At 45.3% G+C, this 21196-nt stretch overlaps 1 protein-coding gene across 1 annotated transcript in view; it reads left to right on the top strand.

Annotated features, from left to right (window-relative positions):
* Window positions 1-21196, top strand: part of ADAM33 (ADAM metallopeptidase domain 33) — a 390445-nt gene that overhangs the window by 172644 nt on the left and 196605 nt on the right. Inside the window, exon 4 of the mRNA XM_069630341.1 lies at window positions 3622-3698. Coding sequence (XP_069486442.1) covers window positions 3622-3698 — 77 coding nt within the window. The remainder of the gene's footprint in view (window positions 1-3621; window positions 3699-21196) is intronic.

The following is a 21196-nucleotide window of genomic DNA, read 5'->3' as shown; positions in this document are numbered from 1 at the left end:
GCTTATTCTTTCTCGTATTCCCTCATGCTTAGTGTGACCAGACGTCCCGGTTTTGCCGGAACTGTCCTGTTTTTTGCTGCTTTGTCCCCCTTTCTCAAGATTATGTTCCCATTGAAAACTGCAGTGGTCCCAGTTTTTTTTTTTTAGGTCTCGACTGCTGGCAGGCATAGCTTGCACAGAAGAAATGCTGCATTTTGCAACTTAAGATATGTGATAAATTAATTATAACGTGTTTCTTTGAACAATGACACTTAAACCCCCTTCTCCTCCAAACGCTACTGCAGTGTAGTGCCTTGACAGGCACTTTCAAGAGTTAGTCCTACTTTTATGTTAGTTGCCCTGTCCCGGTTTTTTACTTTATACATCTGGTGACTCTAGTCATGATTAATACCTCACTTCATTGCTTGGTCATTGAAAGAGGAATGCGGAGGAGAATGCCCCATAGCACGCGCTGGTCAGTCTGGCTCATTCCAATCTTTATACACATCGAGGGGAGCCTGCGTCACGTTTTGCGTTCACTTCCCGCCATTCCGGGTGAGTTAGAAGAGCTCCACACTGTATTAAACACCTCCCCCAGGCCCGATCGCGTGTAAAAACACCCGCGAGCCCCTGAAATACACGCGCCCAGCCCAATCGCGTGTGAAACTTCTCGCGCACCTCTGAAATACACACGCCCAAGCCAATCGCGTGTGGAAATTCTCGCGCACCCCTGAAATACACGCGCCCAGGCCAATCGCGTGTGGAACTTCTCGCACACTTCTTAAATACACGCACACGCTCGCCCAGGCCCGATCGCGTGTGGAACTTCTCGCGCACCCCTGAAATACACGCACACACTCCCCCAGGCCCGATTGCGTGTGAAACTTCTCGCGCACCTCTGAAATACAAGCACACGCTCCCCCAGGCCTGATCGCGTGTGGAACTTCTCGCGCATCCCTGAAATACACGCACACGCTCCCCCAGGCCCGATCGCGTGTGAAACTTCTCGCGCACCTCTGAAATACACGCGCCCAGGCCAATCACGTGTGAAACTTCTTGCGCACCTCTGAAATCACGCACACGCTCCCCCAGGCCCGATCGCGTGTGGAACTTCTCGCGCACCCCTGAAATACACGCACACGCTCCCCCAGGCCCGATCGCGTGTGGAACTTCTCGCGCACCCCTGAAATACACGCGCCCAGGCCAATGGCGTGTGGAACTTCTCGCGCACCCCTGAAATACACGCGCCCAGGCCAATCGCGTGTGGAACTTCTCGCGCACCCCTGAAATACATGCGCCCAGGCCAATCGCGTGTGGAACTTCTCGCGCACCCCTGAAATACACGCGCACAGGCCAATCGCGTGTGGAACTTCTCGCGCACCTCTGTAATACACGCACACGCTCCCCCAGGCCCGATCGCTTGTGGAACTTCTCGCGCGTGTAGAACTTTGGCGCACATTTTTTGCCTGCGCAGGGATGCTACCGCCTGCTTTCGTGTGGCGGACATGTATGGGCCTGTGCGCGTCTTTGGCCGTGTGCTGTTTTTCCCTATTCCATTCCATGAATACATGTTGTAGGCGACCGTGTGGGCGTTCCGCGCACTTGCCTCCTGTACTTCCCCCGTGACGCCCACATTTTCACGAGTTGTTCCCCATTCTGCGTGTAACGCCCCGTGTTACGCCTACTTTTGTTATGTGCGCTGCGCTATGTGCGAATTCGCTGTGGCCTTATCGCACGGCGCTCGATGACCTGTGCGCCAGCGTGCGCCAGCGTGCGCCGCGCACTTTTTCAGCGCACATCCTACGTTTTGCGCGTGCACGGACTTCCATGAATAGATGTGCGCTGTTTTCTGTGCGATAATCGCACTTGCACTGCGATTTTCGCTCTTTCACTGCGAAATGCATGTTTTCGCACTCTTGCGCCGAAATTTTCGGCGCACATTAATTCCATGAATCGGCCTGTATATATGGAGCATGCAAGTGAGCCATGAATATTTACCAAGGATGTGACAAGAGAGGCTGTCATTCTGGAGACTGGAGGAGATATTTTCTCTGGTTCTGGCCCTGTACTGGTTTTCAGGGCACTCGATACATGTGGGTGGACAGCGTCCTCCCACTTTTTTTTAACGGGTAGACGCAACCCTGTTTCTGTGTTTTTTTAGGCCAGCATTAAAAAAAAGTGTGCTTGTTCATGTGTTCAGCTACTAGGATTCCACACCAGGTTGTCATGTTTCCAATGCAGACGCTTACCCACAAGAAAACATAAAAGTGCCATAAGCGCGCATGTTTCATGTTTGGATTTTGTTTTCTTTGGAATATTTCATTATGTGTTCAACAAGTGTTTGGCTTAAAAGGTGGGCACCTTTCATACTTTGCTAGTGTAGTTATTGGAAATTCTCCTCTCGGATTACCATGCTGCCTACATACGTAGTGGTTATTATCGTGTGAGGTCACATCCTGTGATGTCACTTCCTGTGATGTTATCAAATGCAAATTAACGGGCCCCGCATTTAATTTGCCACACTTGGTCCCGCAAATCCTAGGTCCGGCCCTGCCAGACAGGACTTATCTCCTTGTGAACTGTCCTGTTGCTTTGAGGTATGTAAGAATTGGAGTGAGCTATGAGAAGTAGAAAAAGGAATGAGAGGGAGGAGGAACACGGTGTAAGGGATGATGTGGGAATGCTTATTCTTTCTCGTATTCCCTCATGCTTAGTGTGACCAGACGTCCCGGTTTTGCCGGAACTGTCCTGTTTTTTGCTGCTTTGTCCCCCTTTCTCAAGATTATGTTCCCATTGAAAACTGCAGTGGTCCCAGTTTTTTTTTTTTAGGTCTCGACTGCTGGCAGGCATAGCTTGCACAGAAGAAATGCTGCATTTTGCAACTTAAGATATGTGATAAATTAATTATAACGTGTTTCTTTGAACAATGACACTTAAACCCCCTTCTCCTCCAAACGCTACTGCAGTGTAGTGCCTTGACAGGCACTTTCAAGAGTTAGTCCTACTTTTATGTTAGTTGCCCTGTCCCGGTTTTTTACTTTATACATCTGGTGACTCTAGTCATGATTAATACCTCACTTCATTGCTTGGTCATTGAAAGAGGAATGCGGAGGAGAATGCCCCATAGCACGCGCTGGTCAGTCTGGCTCATTCCAATCTTTATACACATCGAGGGGAGCCTGCGTCACGTTTTGCGTTCACTTCCCGCCATTCCGGGTGAGTTAGAAGAGCTCCACACTGTATTAAACACCTGGGGAGGGGGAGAGAGGGAGGGGGCGGTCCAGCTGCTTTCTCCACGCTACCCTCCACCCCTCCACCCCTTCACCAGCAGCTGCTGGTGCCAAAGGCTGTTTGCATTTCAGAGTTGTAGGCCCATGAAGTGGCGATGCCGTGGCCGTCGCTGCTGCTCGTGCTCTGGCATGTACCATTCTGAGATGAATGGATGAGTTTACTGCGCATTGCATGGGGGGGGGGAGCTTCCGTTGCAGGCCGCTGGAGAGAAACAGCCGCACCGCCATTGGGCATGCTGGCCTCAGGTGCCCTTTAATTATTAGGACATTCTGGTGAAAGGAACAGATTGATGCCACCTGTAAATACGGTCTCCCCTTCATCTTGATTTCCGTGTTTGTTCCCTCCTCTTAGGATCACTGCTGCTACGCTGGCCACGTGGAAGGGCTGCAGGGTTCCTTTGCTTCTGTCTGCACCTGCCAGGGCCTCAGGTAACTTTCCTTTTATAAAGTCTCGTTTTCCCTCGTCTTTATTACAAATGACTTTTAAGACAGTGGACGTCTTTCTCAGAATGTTTCATGTACTTTGAGCATATTTGCTGGCAAACCACTATTCACAACCCAACATATAAATACGCACAACTCCTTCAATCATGTAGCCTTCGCTAGTGCCTATTGAGGCTTGGGGTCTAATTCCCAAGAGCGTTTTATAATGGCCAAACCCCATTGGAAAACGATCTGTGATTAGGCCCTTAATCTCAATCAAAGTCAATGCAGATACATGGTTGGGTGGGCTGGCGAGATTTACCGCGCCCAAGCTGTTTGGTGTCGCTCACAGCGGTCTTAGGTAGGAATTAGCAGTGCTCTAAGGGTTTCTGTAGGATTGTGTGTGGGGTGTGCACTGTGATAGAAATGTGTGGAGGACAGACTTGCTGTACATGGTGCGTAAACAGCGCACGGTAAAACGAATATTACTAAAATAAAGACATAAAAAGACATTTGAAAAAAGGTGGAAAGCAAAATGACAATTATTTGCTAAAGAAAACCATCAGCGCCCAGATGCCCCAGGATTAGCGCGCTTTATAAATGCCAAAATAAATAAATAAAATAAATCATCATCATATAGCTTTATCCGGATGAAGTCCATAAAAGCATCAAGCATGAACAGAGTAGAAATAACCAGCACATAATTACCTAGAAATTCAACCATCATGTTAAAGGTTATTCATAAAAATGTGTATGCCAAGACTAACAAAATTGTGCATCTTTAAAAAAAGGTGAACTAACATTCGATCGTGCACACCTAAAATCTATATCCAATAAGTGAAATCACATGCTTTAAAAAAAAAACAAGCATTGGCAATGCCAACAGTTTGGGCTTTTGTGTAGACATAGGAAAAACAATTGCCAGGAACAGCCGTAGTGGTATTAACTAGCCATTGTTGGTAGCCGGTGTAGAATGGTGTGAGTAGCAACCTGGGCATCTAGTAGCTGTGCCTAGCAAATGCCTAATAATTACACACAAGCCAAAGTTGTTGGTTTGGACAATGCTTGTTTTTAACCGGACTCCAGTGAAGGAAACGCACAGTGCTTATAAATCGAGTGGTGGAAGGCAGCGGGCTAACATTTTTATTGTACCAGTAGTTGGTTTACAGCTACAATTAAATCAACTCTCAGCAGACTGCTTTGAATAAATGTCAGCCACTTCGAGTGCAATGTTTGATGGTAAGGCTTGAATAAAGCAAACTCAAAGAGTTCCCATGAGGAAGTGTTTTGGACAGGGATGGGCAGGAACTGGGTGGGACTGGCCATAGGGATTAGCCTAGCCATGGGCAGTCAATGGGTGGGCAAATAACCAAACAGGCTGTGTTTCCCTCCTCATATGCCATTTATCCCAATCTGTACTCTAATGCAATAGTTCCGGCTTATACCTAACAGTCCAAACTAATTAGAGTTATTCCACTATTTTACACAAACGATGATTCTAGTGTAGTTGATATACTAGAGGAATCCATGCCTAAAAGACCATTAGGTTTTCTCTTTGAAAAGCATTAATCCTATTTTGCATTTCACTTCGAGATATGAGGCTACAGCAATGCTTGCATCTTTTTTCCTAGTGTGAATTCACAGCCCATATGCCTCTTTTACTGTGCCAATACCGTCATTTCCCTTTTTCTATGAATGACATTTATATGAAATTGTATATTTTAAGTATGTAACGTGTTTGATTTTAGGTAGTAACCTTTTTTGTATTGTTAATATAAAATCTTGTGAAAAGTCATAATTGTAATGTTTACATTGACTGTAACACAATAAAAAAAATTAAAAAAAGAATAAGGGTAAAAGCAATTATTTCCTTGGCTTAACAACCATGGGTCAGCAACACAATAAGTACCTCACGCCTTCTGTGTGATCGGAGCATAACATCCTTAGTGGACCTTGCGACTGGTCATTTTAACCAGTCGCCACTTCAGATATAATTGTAACTGAGTAAAATGTCCTCGTACAGACCGGTATGATAATGAGCGCTCTACTCGTTCAACTGCCAAATATTCGACAATGTTTGGCCAAAAGCTTTTTTTAACATATCCATTAAGGCTCATTCGTGGTGCGAGCCTTCAACCTTCTGTGCCTGACTTAAGCAATAGAACCCAAGGAGGGTAATGCCCCCCGGGGCGATAGTTAGAAGCCTGAGCGAAGCAAGTGCTTTAATTTAGCCCTGGGGGCATTACCAACCGGTAAGGCCCCTCCTCTGAGGGTTCAATCGCTATTCGTACCCCGGCATGTCATACTGGGGTACTATTATAATTTTTTCTTGAGTTGAGAAATGATGTTGAAACCGTTTCTCAACTCGAGAAAAAAAAATGGCCGCCAGGGATTAGGAGGAAGGAACATCATGTAATCCCTTCTCCCTTCTCCCTTTCCATGGCAGCCATAAAAAATATATTTAAAAAAAAGTAAACAAACAAAATGGCCTATAATGAAATGAATATAATGATTTGAGCTTCATACTCGTCTGCCCACCTTCTTCAGTCTCTCGTGTCCTCCTGGTACCACTTTCGTTCATATTACATGGTTCTACCTCAAGGTATCAGTGAAAGTTGAGGTTCCCACTTTGGGTTTGTTGCCATTCATCACTATAACATCGGAAGTCGACCTTCATCACCCACTTCTTTAAGTAAACTTCCACAGGTCAGTTACTAGACAGCACAAGTCCACAAGCTAGAGTTTGTTTTACACACTCTTCACCCACAGGGTTTTTTTTTAATTTGGTTTTAACACATGCTAGTATCTCGGTTTTTTGCCACAACACCGCAGTGTTTCATCTACACTAATTACGTCCTCACTTGATTCCCCCATTTAGGGAGACTGGGTCAAAACCCTTGAAGAAGGCGTTCCACGCCGAAACGTCATGGGACCATCTTTCCATCAGGGCCAATCACGCCCGTCCCCTCACACCATCTGATAAATATCTAGACGTAGACCAAAGACTTGGTTATCTCCCCTTAAAAAGACATCCAGTACATCATTTGGAACAACCACCAGGATGCCTTTTTTGTGAAGACGAAACTCTGGTTCACTAACTACAATTACATGCTTTATGTGTTTCTCTGTACATAATTGCTGCAAAATTATTCTGCTTTTATGTACATGCTTCAGCAAATTTATGATCATGTTTTGATAAATTTGAATTGTGGCTTCAGTCTGCTCTTTATTTGTTCTCTTTTCTGCATGTTTGCCAACTTTTAGGCAAGTGTTGTTAAAAAAAACTATTTAAACACTATGGGAAATTAAAGCCAAATCTTTTGTGACATTAGCTGAATAAATAAGCCAATAGTCACCATAGTGACATTCTTTTTTGTATCCCTGCACTTAAAGAACTATGAGTACAGAGCTCCTCTGATACTTAGCGTGCGAAATGTGAAAATCTTTGTAGCAAATAGAAATGTAAAGAACAATTGTTAGAAATATATGTGGCAGAACGCCACCCCTTTGTTTCAAATTCCTACAGCTCTTAAGTCCTACCACTTCCTTTGAGCAGTCCCTCCATTTACGTAACCTCAAGGGTCTTCTAGCAGAAGTCACATCAGATAGGAAAATGATCCTCCACATAACCATTTTAAGGTCATGGAGGCCATTGGTTCAAAGGGTAATGAGCTGACCCAATAAAAGCTAAGGGCGAGGGTGCATTGTTATAAGATTAGCGATGCAGGAAATTGTTGGCAATAATTTGTTACCACAACTTTTATGTCAGTATTGGTAGCGCCTCTATTTTCCTGCACTGCCAAATTACAAGTTTGGAGGTGAAGTAGAGGACAGCATATAACTGTGGGTGTATCCTCCATTTTACCTTTAAAAATCGTCAGATTCCCAGCAACGGATATGATGCTCTTGGTAAATCCGTAAAAATTCCATATGGAGTCCCATGAGATCGACCTTGTGACTGGTACACACTTTGTGCATTCTGGCCTCCTCAATGACTCTGTGTTTTCGCAGCATCTTGCGCTTCATAGAGGTCGTTCATTGTCTCGCCAGCTTCCTTCCTTCTCTACCTTTGATGCCTGGTGCACGGTCCTCTCAGTAGGCCTCCTCGTTGACTCCATGTTCTCCCAGAACCAGGTCCCTTGCACCTGCTTCTAGAACCTTTATCCCTGCCCTGGCTCGCATTCCTTGCAATGTCTGGCTACTGTGCTGTTTCCTTCTCCTTTGTGCCACTCACCGGCTCTGTGTGGAATATCGGTCTGCCTACAGCATCACCAGTGGATAAACACCTATGGGAATAACGGGGAGAAAAACAGAACAGGATGACGCACTTGATGCAACTGTACAAACAGTGAATAGGAAAAGGATCCTTGCTTGACTAGGACCTTTAGCTCTTGTGCTCTAGATCCCCACAGCCCCCAAAGCCATAATTATAGGAATAAGGGTGGGCCAAACTCCTATGGGGTTACATAGAAGGACAATCTACAGTGCCAGGATGGGCTAGTAACCGAAATAGGCTGAATTGGGACATAATCTAATGAGACCTAGATTGCAAGTGTAGTTGCGGTTCCCTGGTATACCCATAGCCTACAGGGCCTTAATACCCTGAATTCACAGGAAGAGCCACTCCCAGTCACTGAGAGTTTGACACATGCAGCACTTCTTTCTGGGTCGCCTTCCTGCGCTTGAGCCCACAACAGGCGTCTGTTATCCTTCACTGGAAGAGCCAACAACAGCTTAGAGTACTCTTCCCTGAGTCTCCTCATGACCAGTTTCAGTTCCCCTTTTCAAGTGGAACCCACAACAGACACCGATTCTCCCACTCAAGGTTTGTGGATTGTCCCCAGGGTCTGGGTGTCTTGCCCTATCAGGCTGCCACAACTCCTCTTTCCGCAATGATCTTTGGCTCTAGAAAAGATCTGAGCTATCGCTCCATCGGACCCTTTGATTGGTTTCTGTCTATGGTTCTGGCTCATGTCCTGGGTCTGGCTACCTTCTTGGTTCTTTCTATCTCCCAGGTACTGTCTCCCTTCCTGGGGATTTCTCCCGCTCATGGCCTGGCTGAGCTCCTGGGGCTCTCTCTCTCCCGGGTACTGGTTCCTTTCCTGGGGCTGGCTCTCACCCAAAGCTCTAATAATTAAAGGGATACCCTTCTCACCATGAGTGGTATTGTGCCCTGGTATTCGCAGTCTTTTCAGGACCATAACCCCTCTGTCTACACTCAGCTTTCCTGGCCCAGCACTGGACTCGGTTAACACTGCTTTGCAAGGCACGTCTGCACTCCTGCTTCTCCTCCTCCACATTGAGGAACCCGTAATGATTTACCGGCGCCTGATTTCCCAGTTACAATCCTGGTTATCCGAGAAGTCAGGCACTCGCAAATGGTAAATTCTATGGGAATGGAGACTATGGAAGCACTGGCATGTTAATAAAGGTACCAGTGCTTCTGTTAAAACTCTGAGGTCTGACCTGCCGGGCAGGAGGTCACCCGCCTGCACAGTTGTAATATGCCGGTCTGGAAACCACTATGCTGGGAAGCTTACTGGCACCATTGTTTCCGGACCGGCATAGTTGCAATGAGGGCCATAGCCTTTTTTTATACTTCCTGGAGCGGGTTTCTGATCCCTGAATGGAGGTTCCCTGCAGTGCATTGATTGGCAATGAAGCTTTATAGTTCAGTATCCAGGGTGCGGAGAGGGGCTTTAAAAGGGCTGGTCACCATCTTAACACTGTGGAAAGGACTTTGAGTATTAATGCCGGCAGGAGCTGGGTTCTCTCTCTCCCATCTTTGCTAACTTCCGCATAGGTAAATGATTTTGAGATGAAATGAAAACAAATGAAATTATTTTAAAAGAGTTGGAAATTCCAAGGTGATTGGGTCTTCTTACTTCCATTTTTTTAATTGGTGTTTCATTAGTGATTCTAAGGAGAGTTAAGGGTTTCTATGAGCAAGCTCTGCAGAGAAATGGCGAGAGGTAGGAATTCCACTGCACTGTTCTGGTGAAGTAAAGGAGAGGTACTGGATTTGCTTGAAACGAAGGTTCGGATACATTTTAACTCTCTACCTGTCTGGGGTACAGTGTGCCACTCATAGGCGTCGCAAGGGGGGCCTGAGTGGGCTACAGCCGCCGGTCTTTTGGTTTTAGCCAGAATAGAAGGTCGGGGGCTACAACCAAAAGGCTAGCTAGCCTCGAGTCCCGACATTAGCATAACCCCGGATCTTTTCCAGACCTAGCAACACCCCTGGACCACACCCCTGTTCCCTGGGCCGCGTAGCAGATGGTTATTCGTAAATGGCTCCCTGCTGGATATTGCAGTTTCGTAGAAAGGCCTTCTCCCGACACCTGATTGGGCCTTGGGAAGTGCTGCGTTGGAATGTCCCGACTTCAGACACTCTGCCTGGCAGTAGCTTTCCATTTGGTCCCAAAAGCAGTTGTGGGGTTTCCATTAAAGCTGGGTTGTCCGACTCATTCCCTCGAGGGCTAGAATCCTGACGTTTTTTTTTAGGATATCCCTCATTCATGAGGAAAAATGTGAATACATTTAGAATCATTGTACATTGTATGCAAATGTATCTCGTGAATATTAATGAGGGGAATCCTGAAAACCCATCCTGGATCTGGCCCACGAGGCCTGGAGTTGGACAACCCTGCATCAAAGCAATGGAGCTGATGATATTAGGGTTGTGGGAGAGGGACTCTCCTACACCTTGTCCTGGCTCTTGGGAAGTGTGGAAGAACTTTCTGTGATCCCCAATACACCACCACTTGCAGTGGTTTCATGGTGCAGCAGATGGCTTCACCGGGCCGCCAGAGTCTCCTACTCCACCATCACCTGCTCCCTGAATGGGGCTTTGGCACAGCCATGTTAAACAGTAGTCTGAAGCATCCTGGAAACATTGTGATCTGATAATCCAGCTACCCATCTGATATGTGAGCACCTTGAATGCGGATTATGCCATGTGCTGATTAAAGGCCGAGGGGATTGGAACCTGGGCCATAGTTGATATTGGAGTTGGTGCAGTGGCCACCAGCAACCCTTGATGCAGTTGGTGAAGTAGTCCCTGATAGTGTCAGATGAAATAAACTTTGGGAATAATCCCAGAATCTCATGAATAAATCCATGCGTTGAGCCTTGGAGAGCAGAGCCACTCTGGGGTAGGCCATGATTGCTTGAGCCTCAGCTCCAACGGGCTCCACTGGCTGGCCCGTCTGAGTCACTACAGAACTGAGCATCGTTTAAATAGAGGACGGGTGGGATCTTGGCCTAGAGTCCCAGGCTAGTCGCCAGGCTCAACAGATGAAACACCGACCTGGGGTTCCGCAGGGAAGATGCTAGGGAGGGGATCCTGGTCCCCATAGGGGCCTGAGTGCGCTGTTACAATGACTGCAAATGGCGTATACTGACCCTCATTGTTGTAGCGTGGTCCATAGACTACAGGCTGTTTCCAAATTCAGATTCCTGCCAGAATTGCGGTGGTAAGACTCACTTGCCCCTGTCAAGATCCACCAAAGACTTAAAAAAAAACTAAGCTTGCAGCTTTGCCTAATGGGTTTACCGAGAGAAGCTCTCAGGAGTGGCGGGGAGTGAGCAAATACTTTTCGTTTGCTGTCCGGCTCTCCATAAAGCACTCAAGTTCAATCTCACAACCCTCACACACATTTGTGGCCTGACCTTCTCCAACGGGGCGTCCATATACTGTGTATTTCGTATGTTCCTTAAATATACTGTCATCCTAAACGCCAAATCTATAATTCTTCGGGATAGCAATATATTTAAGGACATGGAAGACGCTGAGAGCTCCTTTGACTAACGGTAAGTGACGAAATGTCTAGCGACCTCTCATGGACAAATATCTTTTATGGCTGAATCCATGTTCCTGTAGTCAAGTGAAAATGAAAAGCAAGGCCAGCCCTGACACCTAGTGGACATTTAGAGAACTTTTTTTACTGCAAATGATCTGAACTAGTACATATATGTTCCCATTAATTAATATTTATTGTATGGGTCATGTATTTTTAAAATGGCAATTTTGGAGTTCATTATTGGATTACCGACAGTAGAAGGCTGAACAACTTTACTTAGTGACTTGTCGCATGAACTCCCAATGGACTAATTGATGAAGTATTACCATGTATTCCAAAGATCTCCCATCAAACAGTAGCCCAATCAAGTTCTTTTGGGGAAATGAGTAAAGGAAAAGTCACTTCTATTCCCTTATTGCAAGGTTTTCTGAAAAATTGAATTATACTGTTCAGTTAATGAATAGCAGCGCTATGTCTGCTATTTGGTATTCCTAATTTCCCTCAAATTTAATGTAACAGTTGCAGATTCTATTTAACCAGCCACTAAGTAAATATGCAGACTTTATATATTCATCAAGGGCTACATTGTGATCTGTGTGATCAGAAAATTAGGTAATTACGAGTCTGACAGTATCCTGGTGGTAAATTCACCAGGATACCGCCAAACTGTATTTCCATTTCCCGCCATTTGGTCGCGCAGAATTATCGCCGGATTATAAATGGTGGCGGTGGAGGAAATCCACATTTTTCAGAGTACATTAGGGCTTTTTCGGTGTAATTACCGTAGAATAATTACTGCTGTGGTAATTCCACATAAAAAGGGCACGAAGTCAGCAAATTTACTTCCAGCCAATGACTGGGGGTGATGAGTCCTCTGACCTTCTGCTAAACATGGAAGGTGCAGGAATGCTGCGGTATATTGTCATTCTGCCTTATTTTACCCGCACCACCCAACTCGGAATGAAGCCCTTTGTCCTTGTGCAGCTTTGAAAGTGAACATTCAGATAAGCCTGCCTATGTCCCTCGTACACTTTCCACTTCCTTTCTGAAACATCATGATTAGTACTATCTTTGGGTAGTTCATGGTTTAGGGTACACAGCAAAATTAATTCAGGCTCTTCTCTTACCGCATGCCAGGCAAATGGAGGGCCTCAAGTCCTTATTTGATCACTTGCATTGTTGTATGTGCAGTTTTCCTTTTCTGTTATGAATTCAGGACTGCTTAAAAAAAAACATGCATTATATAAACAGTAATAAAAGATGCATTTTTGTCTACACTGGAAACACGAAGTTGTCCGTGATTAGTTTGAGGGAAACAATAGGTAAACACTGGCACTTGACGCCTGATGTCTGCACTTACCTGTGCACCCGCCACCAGCTGACCGTACTTCATTATTTATTTATTTATTATAGTTTCTATTAATTTTTCTATTATCCTATGTACTGCACTGCTCCCTCCCCTTCCCCCCGCACGTTTCCCCTCCCCTTCCCCTGCGAGATCTCAATGTCACCTGGCCAAGTAGGATCGCTGTCTCTATCTTCCCTCTGTTTCCCCTCCCTTGCCTTGTCGCGCCTTGAGACACTTGTGTATAGGCGCGTTATAAATGCCATATCATATCATAGCATAAACACAGATTTTGAAAAAATTGAAAACCCTTGAAAAACACCACCAAATTCCGAAAAATATAAACACTGGAAACAGGAACCCTATCTATAGCCTAAGTCGTGGGACAACGTTCCATGCCATAGGCTAGAGTTTGAGATTGGAGAGACCATGGAGGGCGCTATCCACCACCGCCCACTCCAAGAAATACTCACCTCGGAAAGTATTTGGCCGAGACACCAAGCTCCCAAGCCCATCCTTATCCATTTAAAGTTCCTGTCACCAAGCTCCCAAGCCCATCTTTAACCGAGCTCCCAAGCCCATCCTTGACCGTTAGTCTTTTAGAGTTCCTGTCACCAAGCTCCCAAGCCCATCCTTAACCGTTTGTCTTTTAGTGCTCCTGTCACCAAGCTCCCCAGCCCATCCTTAACCGTTTGTCTTTTAGAGTTCGTGTCACGAAGCTTCCCAGCCCATCCTTAACCGTTTGTCTTTTAGAGTTCCTGTCACCAAGCTTCCCAGCCCATCCTTAACCATTTGTCTTTTAGAGTTCCTGTCACCAAGCTCCCCAGCCCATCCTTAACCGTTTGTCTTTTAGTGCTCCTGTCACCACTGAGAATACTTGGCCAGCCATAAAAGGGAAAGGTCTATGTTTGTTTCCAAGGCCACAGTGGACCGACAACCCGAGTGCATCCGGGTAGGTCGCTACCATTGCAATGCTGAAGACAGGTGTTAGGTTGCCACAGAAGTACAGAGGGCACGTCTGTGCCTTTGGTTCATGCACACCTACACAGACACGTCATGGGTTCCCATGCGAGTACGGGAATCCAACAGTTACCTGACAGGAGGACTTGCAGTTGCTGAATGGTGGCAACTGGCACGGGCCAGAATGTGCATTCCAGAGGTTGGACCTCCTTGAAATAAACACGGGCAGTACACCCTCTCTACTGGTGTGCTAGTGCGATTCAGACAATCCAGAGAGAGACTGTGAGTGGAGTTTTGCCTGCCAAGAAGACTAAGTGTAAGGGTGAGATCTAAGGACTGAGAACCACAGTACTAACAGAAGCCGGACTAGTTTTGTGTGTTGTTGCAAGAACTCCACCAAGTGACCTCAGCTAAACATAATCCCTTATTTTCAGTAGTTTGTAATAAAACTATTCAATCCTATATCTCAGCTTTGGGTCATCTGTTGATCTCTCTGTTGCGACAACCCCACGCCCATATGTGTTAATTTCCATGGAGGTTGTGTGGTGCAAGTTCTGCAGTGTATATAATATGCCATGGCGGAGGAGGAGTAAATTGCTTGAAAACATTTCTCATAGGAAATATGGGAGGGATATGTGAAGGATAATTCTTCAGAGACCTGCATTGTGCTACAAGAGAAGAAACAAGCAGTGACAAAGCCAATAGGTTCTGCTTCTGTGTAAGCAGCATATAAGCATGTTCCACATGTTTCCATATGCCAGCTATCTTCAACATTACAAAAAGGTAGCAGGCGCCCCTCTTTAGAAAGAACATGGCATGGCATGATAACCTGTTCTGTGGTTTTTTCCCACATTGAGAGTTCGCAGCCATCACTTTTTGCTCACTGTACTTTTTCACAAAGGAGGAATATCCAATTGTATATCAGTCTTTGTCTCGCCCACAAGGTCAGCCCAGCACCGAAATACCAGGAAAACCTCGTTTGAACAAGACTACCAACAGCAACGCCATACACGCGTTTTAGCCTTGTTGGGCCTCATCAGCGGGGTGGAGCTGTCCCTCTCTGAGCACAGTGAGCAAGGGGTCCACGTCTGGGTTCCAGAAGTCATCACTTGGTCGCAGTTAATTGTTTTATTGCTCATTTTTCAGGTTATACAATTGTTCACTGCCAACTGAATCAGTGCTTCGAAAGCTGCCGACCAGTAACCTTCCATTGGTCTCCTCGAGCTCATACTGTGACCCTGCAGGCCTTCTTTACTTTACAATATTTATATAGCGCAGCCATGAACCCTTAGGCGTTAGGGCACAGATGTAAACAAACAATAACATTAAACATGAAGAGGGCCTCTAATTAAGAGGCAATACAAGATGGATCAGCACAGGGACTACGAAAATAGCCAGGTCTGCAGTTTTCGCTTAAAGCTGGTAAGCAATACTTTCTCCCGAAGATCTAGGAGAAAGCGTTCGAGGCCATAGGGGCAGCTATAGGGAAGGCGCCTGTTTCCATCTTCTTAGACTTGCCTCTGGGTATGGTCATTAGGTTCTGAGAACTAGACCTACGGGAACGGCTATTTTACTTATTAGATATCAAATCTTGTAAGTACTTTGGCATTAGGCCTAATCTGCATTTCAAGGTTATTGTCAATAGCATAAAATTAATTCGAGAGGCTACAGGGAGCCAATGCAATGACCTCCTTGCTTGCGATACATGGTTGCGTCGGGTTAATCCAGTCACTATTCTAACAGCCCCATTTTACACCACTTGGAGTCTGTTAATGGCATTTTTACTGGTCCCTATAAGAAGGCTGCCACAGTAGTCCAGCTTTGCTCCCATAATGGCTCTAGCTAGGGTTTCGGCGTTTGCCTGAGAAATAAAGGGGCGAAGGTGAGCAAGCAGTTTTATTAAGTAGACCTTAGAGGAGACTAAGCTTCCCACATGAGCTTTCATATCTAAATGCTGATCCAGCACCATACCCAAAGTATTTACTTTCTTCTGTGGCTTGATGATCACGTTGCCTAGATGGAATTTGTGATAGTTTGGTCCTAGGTTTACGATCATGGATTGCGTGCCAACTATCATGAATTCCGTTTTTCCCTGTTAAGGCCGGGATTATTTTCAATCATCCAATTTTCTACTAGAGAGTAAACTCTATTGAGTTCCTCCTCGTCAGAAGAATGGGAGCCTACGAGAGGGACAACACACTGAGTGTCGTCAGCGTAATTGGTAAACATCACTCCCTCCCATTCTAGGGTGTCAAAGAACGGGGTAGTGAAGATGTTCTAGATACAGGGGGACAAACAGGCCCACTGAGGGACTCCAAACGACACTAGTACAGGGTCAGCTTCTGCCTCCTCTATGAGGACATGGCTGACTCTATTGTTTAGAAAAGAAATGGTCCATTGAACTACTTCCGGGGAAAAATTAGCTACTTCCCCAAGCCTGTCAGCCAAGATCGCATGACCTACCAAATGGAATGCGGCTGAAAGGTCTAGGAGCATAAGCATGGAAGCCGAACCTTTATCCATTTGTTCCAAGAGTTGTGATTTTAACTTCAATAAGGCGGTTTCTGTACCGACACCCTTTCGGAACCCTTATTGGCGAGCATTAACAATGGGATATAAGTCAAGATGTTGGGAAATTTGATTATAAGCCACACGATCTATGATTTTCAATAAGAAAGGTATGTTCGTTATTGGTCTATAATTCAAAGGGTCATCAATTACAAGACCCGTTATTTTCATGATTGGCGAGACCCATGCTTGTTTGATGTTGGATGGTACTTGGCCTTCAAGAAAAGAGGCATTGACAAATTTGCAGATGGCGTCCAGTAGGGGAATCGGGCAAGTTTTAATAATTATACCAGAACATGGATCAGTTTTACAACATGTAATTTTAAGTTGTTCTACCATGATCGACAGATCCTGAACAGATATGGGGTTGAAATGAAATTGGGGAATCGCAGGGCATCTTACGTATAAGCCCTTCCCTGTATTGTTCTGTGGCGGCTGACATATAGCCTTTTTTTGGGTTATCCCTGATGGTGGAGAGATTGTTTTGTATTGCATCCAGGATGTCTTGACACCAAGAGGCTCCCATTTTTGTTGGTTAGCCCCTAGGTTTTGTGACAGTTTCATTTTCTTTGAGAATTTAAACTAATTCTTTTACATTGGACTTAGCATTTATTATTCTCATATTAAGAAAAAAAAATGTGCCTGCACAATCGCTAATTTATATGACTTTGCGATCACTTTGTATGTAGCCAGATGCTCAGGTAATGGATTTTTTTTCGCCAAATGTAGTAGGATTTAGTCATCAGAGATTTACTTTTTTGTAATTCTGATGTAAACCAGGCTTTGCTAGTTCTTTCGATGATAGTATTTTGCTTTAAGGGTGCCAAGGTACGAGTGATACAGCTCAGGTTAGCAGTGATAACCTGTGACATAAATGCGCTGATTCCTCCTGAGCAAATTCCAACCCTGGAGCTGGTAAAAGCATAATCTTCTCCTTGATGATGGATTTAGTATTTCTAACCTGGGGGCCCAACAGGCGTTTATACTTATTCTTCAGAGGAGAAAAGTATAAACAAATAATCAGACCATGGTAATGGTAGTACCTCAACATCCTTACTCTGGATGTTAGTAGTTGAAATCCAGTCCAGGGTATCACCCAAGAGGTGTGTTGGTACTCGCACCCTTTGGTCCTAACACAATTCCAGTAGGCCCTTCTCCATATGTGCGGTCAACAGATCTTCTTGGTGATACAAGCGTAAATTCAAATCACCCATTAAAAGGCATCTGGAGTTAGGTTTCAAGAAGGACAATAATACATTTAAAAGCATGGATGTAAAATCCTCCGTGCAAAATGGAGGTCTATAAATTAAGACGATATAGAGGGTCGTTTCTGCGTTCATACCCAACTTCACATGCAGAGATTCTATACCTCCCATGATACAATTTTATATTTCCCAAATATGTAGGCCAGCCTTGAAAAAAAGTGCTACTCCATCCCTTCTTCATACGGCAGAGTGAAAATGTGTCTCTCTTTGGGGGCACTTAACTATTACCTCTCAGTCAAACTGACTGTCTGGTCTGCCAGCTGGTCCAGTGCATGCTTAAATGATGTTCCCTTCTGCAACACGCTCTTCCAACCTGATGTCAGAAGAACCCTGCAATTATAAGGTCACCCATTCATCCATTCCAATGACTGGATTGCCCATGTCAATAACGTTCTCATTTACCACTCTTCAATCACAGCCACCTTTTCACAACTCATCAACCTGCAATCTTAACAACCTGGGAGGTGCACAACAGTCAGCCCGGTATCGCGGGAACATTCCCTGTTTGCTCTACTTTCGTCCACACATGAATCAAATATCATCTTGCTTGCTGTGTAGGACTCCAAGCGGCTGTGCCTGCCTGTTATTAAGTTTTTCCGTCTCAGTGAATTTGCAATAAGTGGTGGTGGAAGTGATCCTTCGTGGTGTTACTCTGGACATTGAGAGTCTTTCCACTATTTCTGTTGACAAGGAGGAGCTGCAGCAACTGAACCAGCAACAAACAGCATTTAAACCCCATTCAGGCGTGGAGCGCACGCAAGGCGAAGTGGTGTGGAAGTGGTCCTTCGTGGTCATTTGTGGGCAGGGGGGGGGCTGGAGCACGCACCCTACGACTTTGGCAGCGGCAGTGACGGCTGTGCAAACAAAGATTGGCCTGGTTCGTCACCTCAGGATTTTGTGGTAAGCAAACATTGACTGGCCCTTTGCCACACGGGAGACTGTGGAAGTATTATCTTCTTTGATCCCATTTGTTTGGCTGAATACACTCTATCCTCTGGGACATTTAGCGAGCCAACGCCCTCCCGCCCCCCTCTTGACCAAACCTAGAACAAATATAGATTATTCTCTTGAGGTGGGGAGCCAAATAATGCACAATACAACTGTCACAGCGACTTAAACAGCATGATAAAATCAAAGACCACAAAATCCCGATATAACCTAAGGAAGGGGAACACTGAGAAAGACACTATGCAGAACCTTAAAAAGAACACAATACGGCTGCGGGGGAGAGGGGGAATTGGAAAAAGGAACAATTCAAGCTCTATTCTTAAAGGCTACCCCAAAGCGAAAGACAAACAGGCAGGAGGAGCTATCCCGGTACATGATCCAATCATGACTGAAGCTCTGGATGCCCCAAACTATGATGATATCGATAACAATTCCTTGCTGGACCTTTGCCTTTCGATCTAACTTTCTATGGCGGCAACAGCAAGGGCAATAACCCCAATGGACAAGGGTTTCATTGTAGTGGAGGCGCAGGTACTGAACGCTGCTAACGCCGAAACATGCAGTGCCAGGGAGATGGAGAAGTCAAAAGTAGCGAGAAACTCTACATCAAACATGTCTGAAGATCAACCCATCTACCCCACGACCATCTCGCCTGTAGTCCCCGTAATGGGATGCCTCTCGGCATCCCCAAACTTATCCATAGACATAGAATACTTGGAACCTGTGGATGATCTAAGCTCTGTGGAGCCTGCCTGCCTTAACACTACTGCTATAAGTAAACTACAGACTTCCGTTGCCTTGATGCAGTTTGCATTAAAAATCTTATTGAAACTATGTGGAAGGCTACATGTCAATACAATTCTTCACCTCGGTATGCCTGATCCAAGGGCTAGGCAGGAGCCTGAGGTACAAGAGACTGTGCACCCCGTTGAGGAGCCGGAGCCTCCAGCTCTTCCTACCAAAGAAGTCCCTGTAGCATCGCCAAATGGACATTTGCCATCTTTTCCCACAAAAAAACAACGACGTATTGTCAGGCGAGCAGCACTGAAAAAAGCTGTGGTGGAAATCGCTTCCCCACTACCAGCAACCAACATCCCCTGGCCAAGTCAAAGAAAGCAAGGAAAAGAGGACGGAAAACTAAGAAGCACAAGACCAAAGGCGCTAAGACTTTGACGAGCTGGATACTTCCGGATAAAACCAATGAGAACATGCTCATAAGTGAAAATGACCAAGATACAGATTCCTCTGTCTGTACAAACAGTGAAGCAACTAAATACTCAATGCCCCGCAGGAAGGCAAAACCAAGGGCTCAGGACTACCTTGATTTGACATAACCTATGGGGGTGGTTGACAATATGGACAACAAAATATGCATAATTAAAAACCTGAATCAAAAGAAAAGGGATAAGTGGTTGACAAGATCTGAGGTAGTAGCCAAGTTGCACCTCATTCCCCAACAACGAATAATACTATCTGATGATTTTTCCTTTGTTGAACCACTTAAAGTGTGCTACCTTAATGTCACGGCATTACATTGTAGGGTTGTAGCTTCTGCACAATTGATTCGCACTCATAGGAAAAGTCTAATGCAAGTTGGGATGGAGGTAAATGCAGACAAGGAAGAAGAAGATCCATCCTTACCGAGCAGCCCTAATTTACAGAGCAATAACAAATTTGGTAAGCCAGACCTGATAACTGGAAAGAAGGTGCAGATGAGTGACATTCAGAGCACTCTGAAGTGGTTGGCAGACTCACTCCCAATGGTATTGCAGCAACCATGAGATTGTTCTTTTCTCACCTGGAACACACGTGGCCACCAACATATGCTCACAATCAATGGCTCATTATCCCTTATTGATGACCAAACATTTTTTCTCCTACAAGAAACGTGGCTACTCCTACCAATTGCTATGGACGGATACACCCTGTACCATACACCAGCTAAGAAGGGGGCGCGTGGGTGACCGTTCGCGGGCTTACCTATTGGGGTCTCTAACATTATAACAAGCAGAAGGATAACAACTGGCTATGATGACTATATTAGTGCGGTTCAGCTCAGAAGAGATATCCGTAAACTCAAAGCCAGGGCCTATCCATGGACGATTATACATAATAACATCAGGAAACTAAAAAACAAATATCGCTCCTGGCTACAAACTCGTAAAAAACTTAAGAAGTTGGAACGGTGGCAACACACGGTCAGAACACTATGTACCAGAAACACCCGAAATATATAGTCACTACTGGGAGAGGCTAAGGGGAGTAGAACTACCCCTACGATAAACCCGATAGGTATACATGAATGGACCATCTTTCTTGAAAGCCATAATGGAATGGAGACTACTAACAGTATCATACGGAATAGTGGTAAAACAATCACTCCCCCATTTGTAGTTACCACAGAAGTACTTCCGGATTGAATCAGTGAGTTAAATTCCTCCGAGCTCTGGGCCCAAACGGTCTATCTAATGTGGTAATGAGGAACAACCCTAAATTCTGGCAGGTTTGATGAAAATCCTGTTTGAAAACATTATAGCGGCGAGCCGCATTCCTGAATCATGGCAAGCTGCCATACTTACACCGGTATTTAAAAAAGGCAATAAAACCGAGCCTGGT

Source organism: Ambystoma mexicanum, chromosome 6q (assembly GCF_040938575.1).
Source record: "Ambystoma mexicanum isolate Mex_15411 chromosome 6q, UKY_AmexF1_1, whole genome shotgun sequence".
NCBI lineage: Eukaryota > Metazoa > Chordata > Amphibia > Caudata > Ambystomatidae > Ambystoma > Ambystoma mexicanum.
Note: the sequence above shows the minus strand (reverse complement) of the source record. Positions and strands in the feature narration are given on the sequence as shown.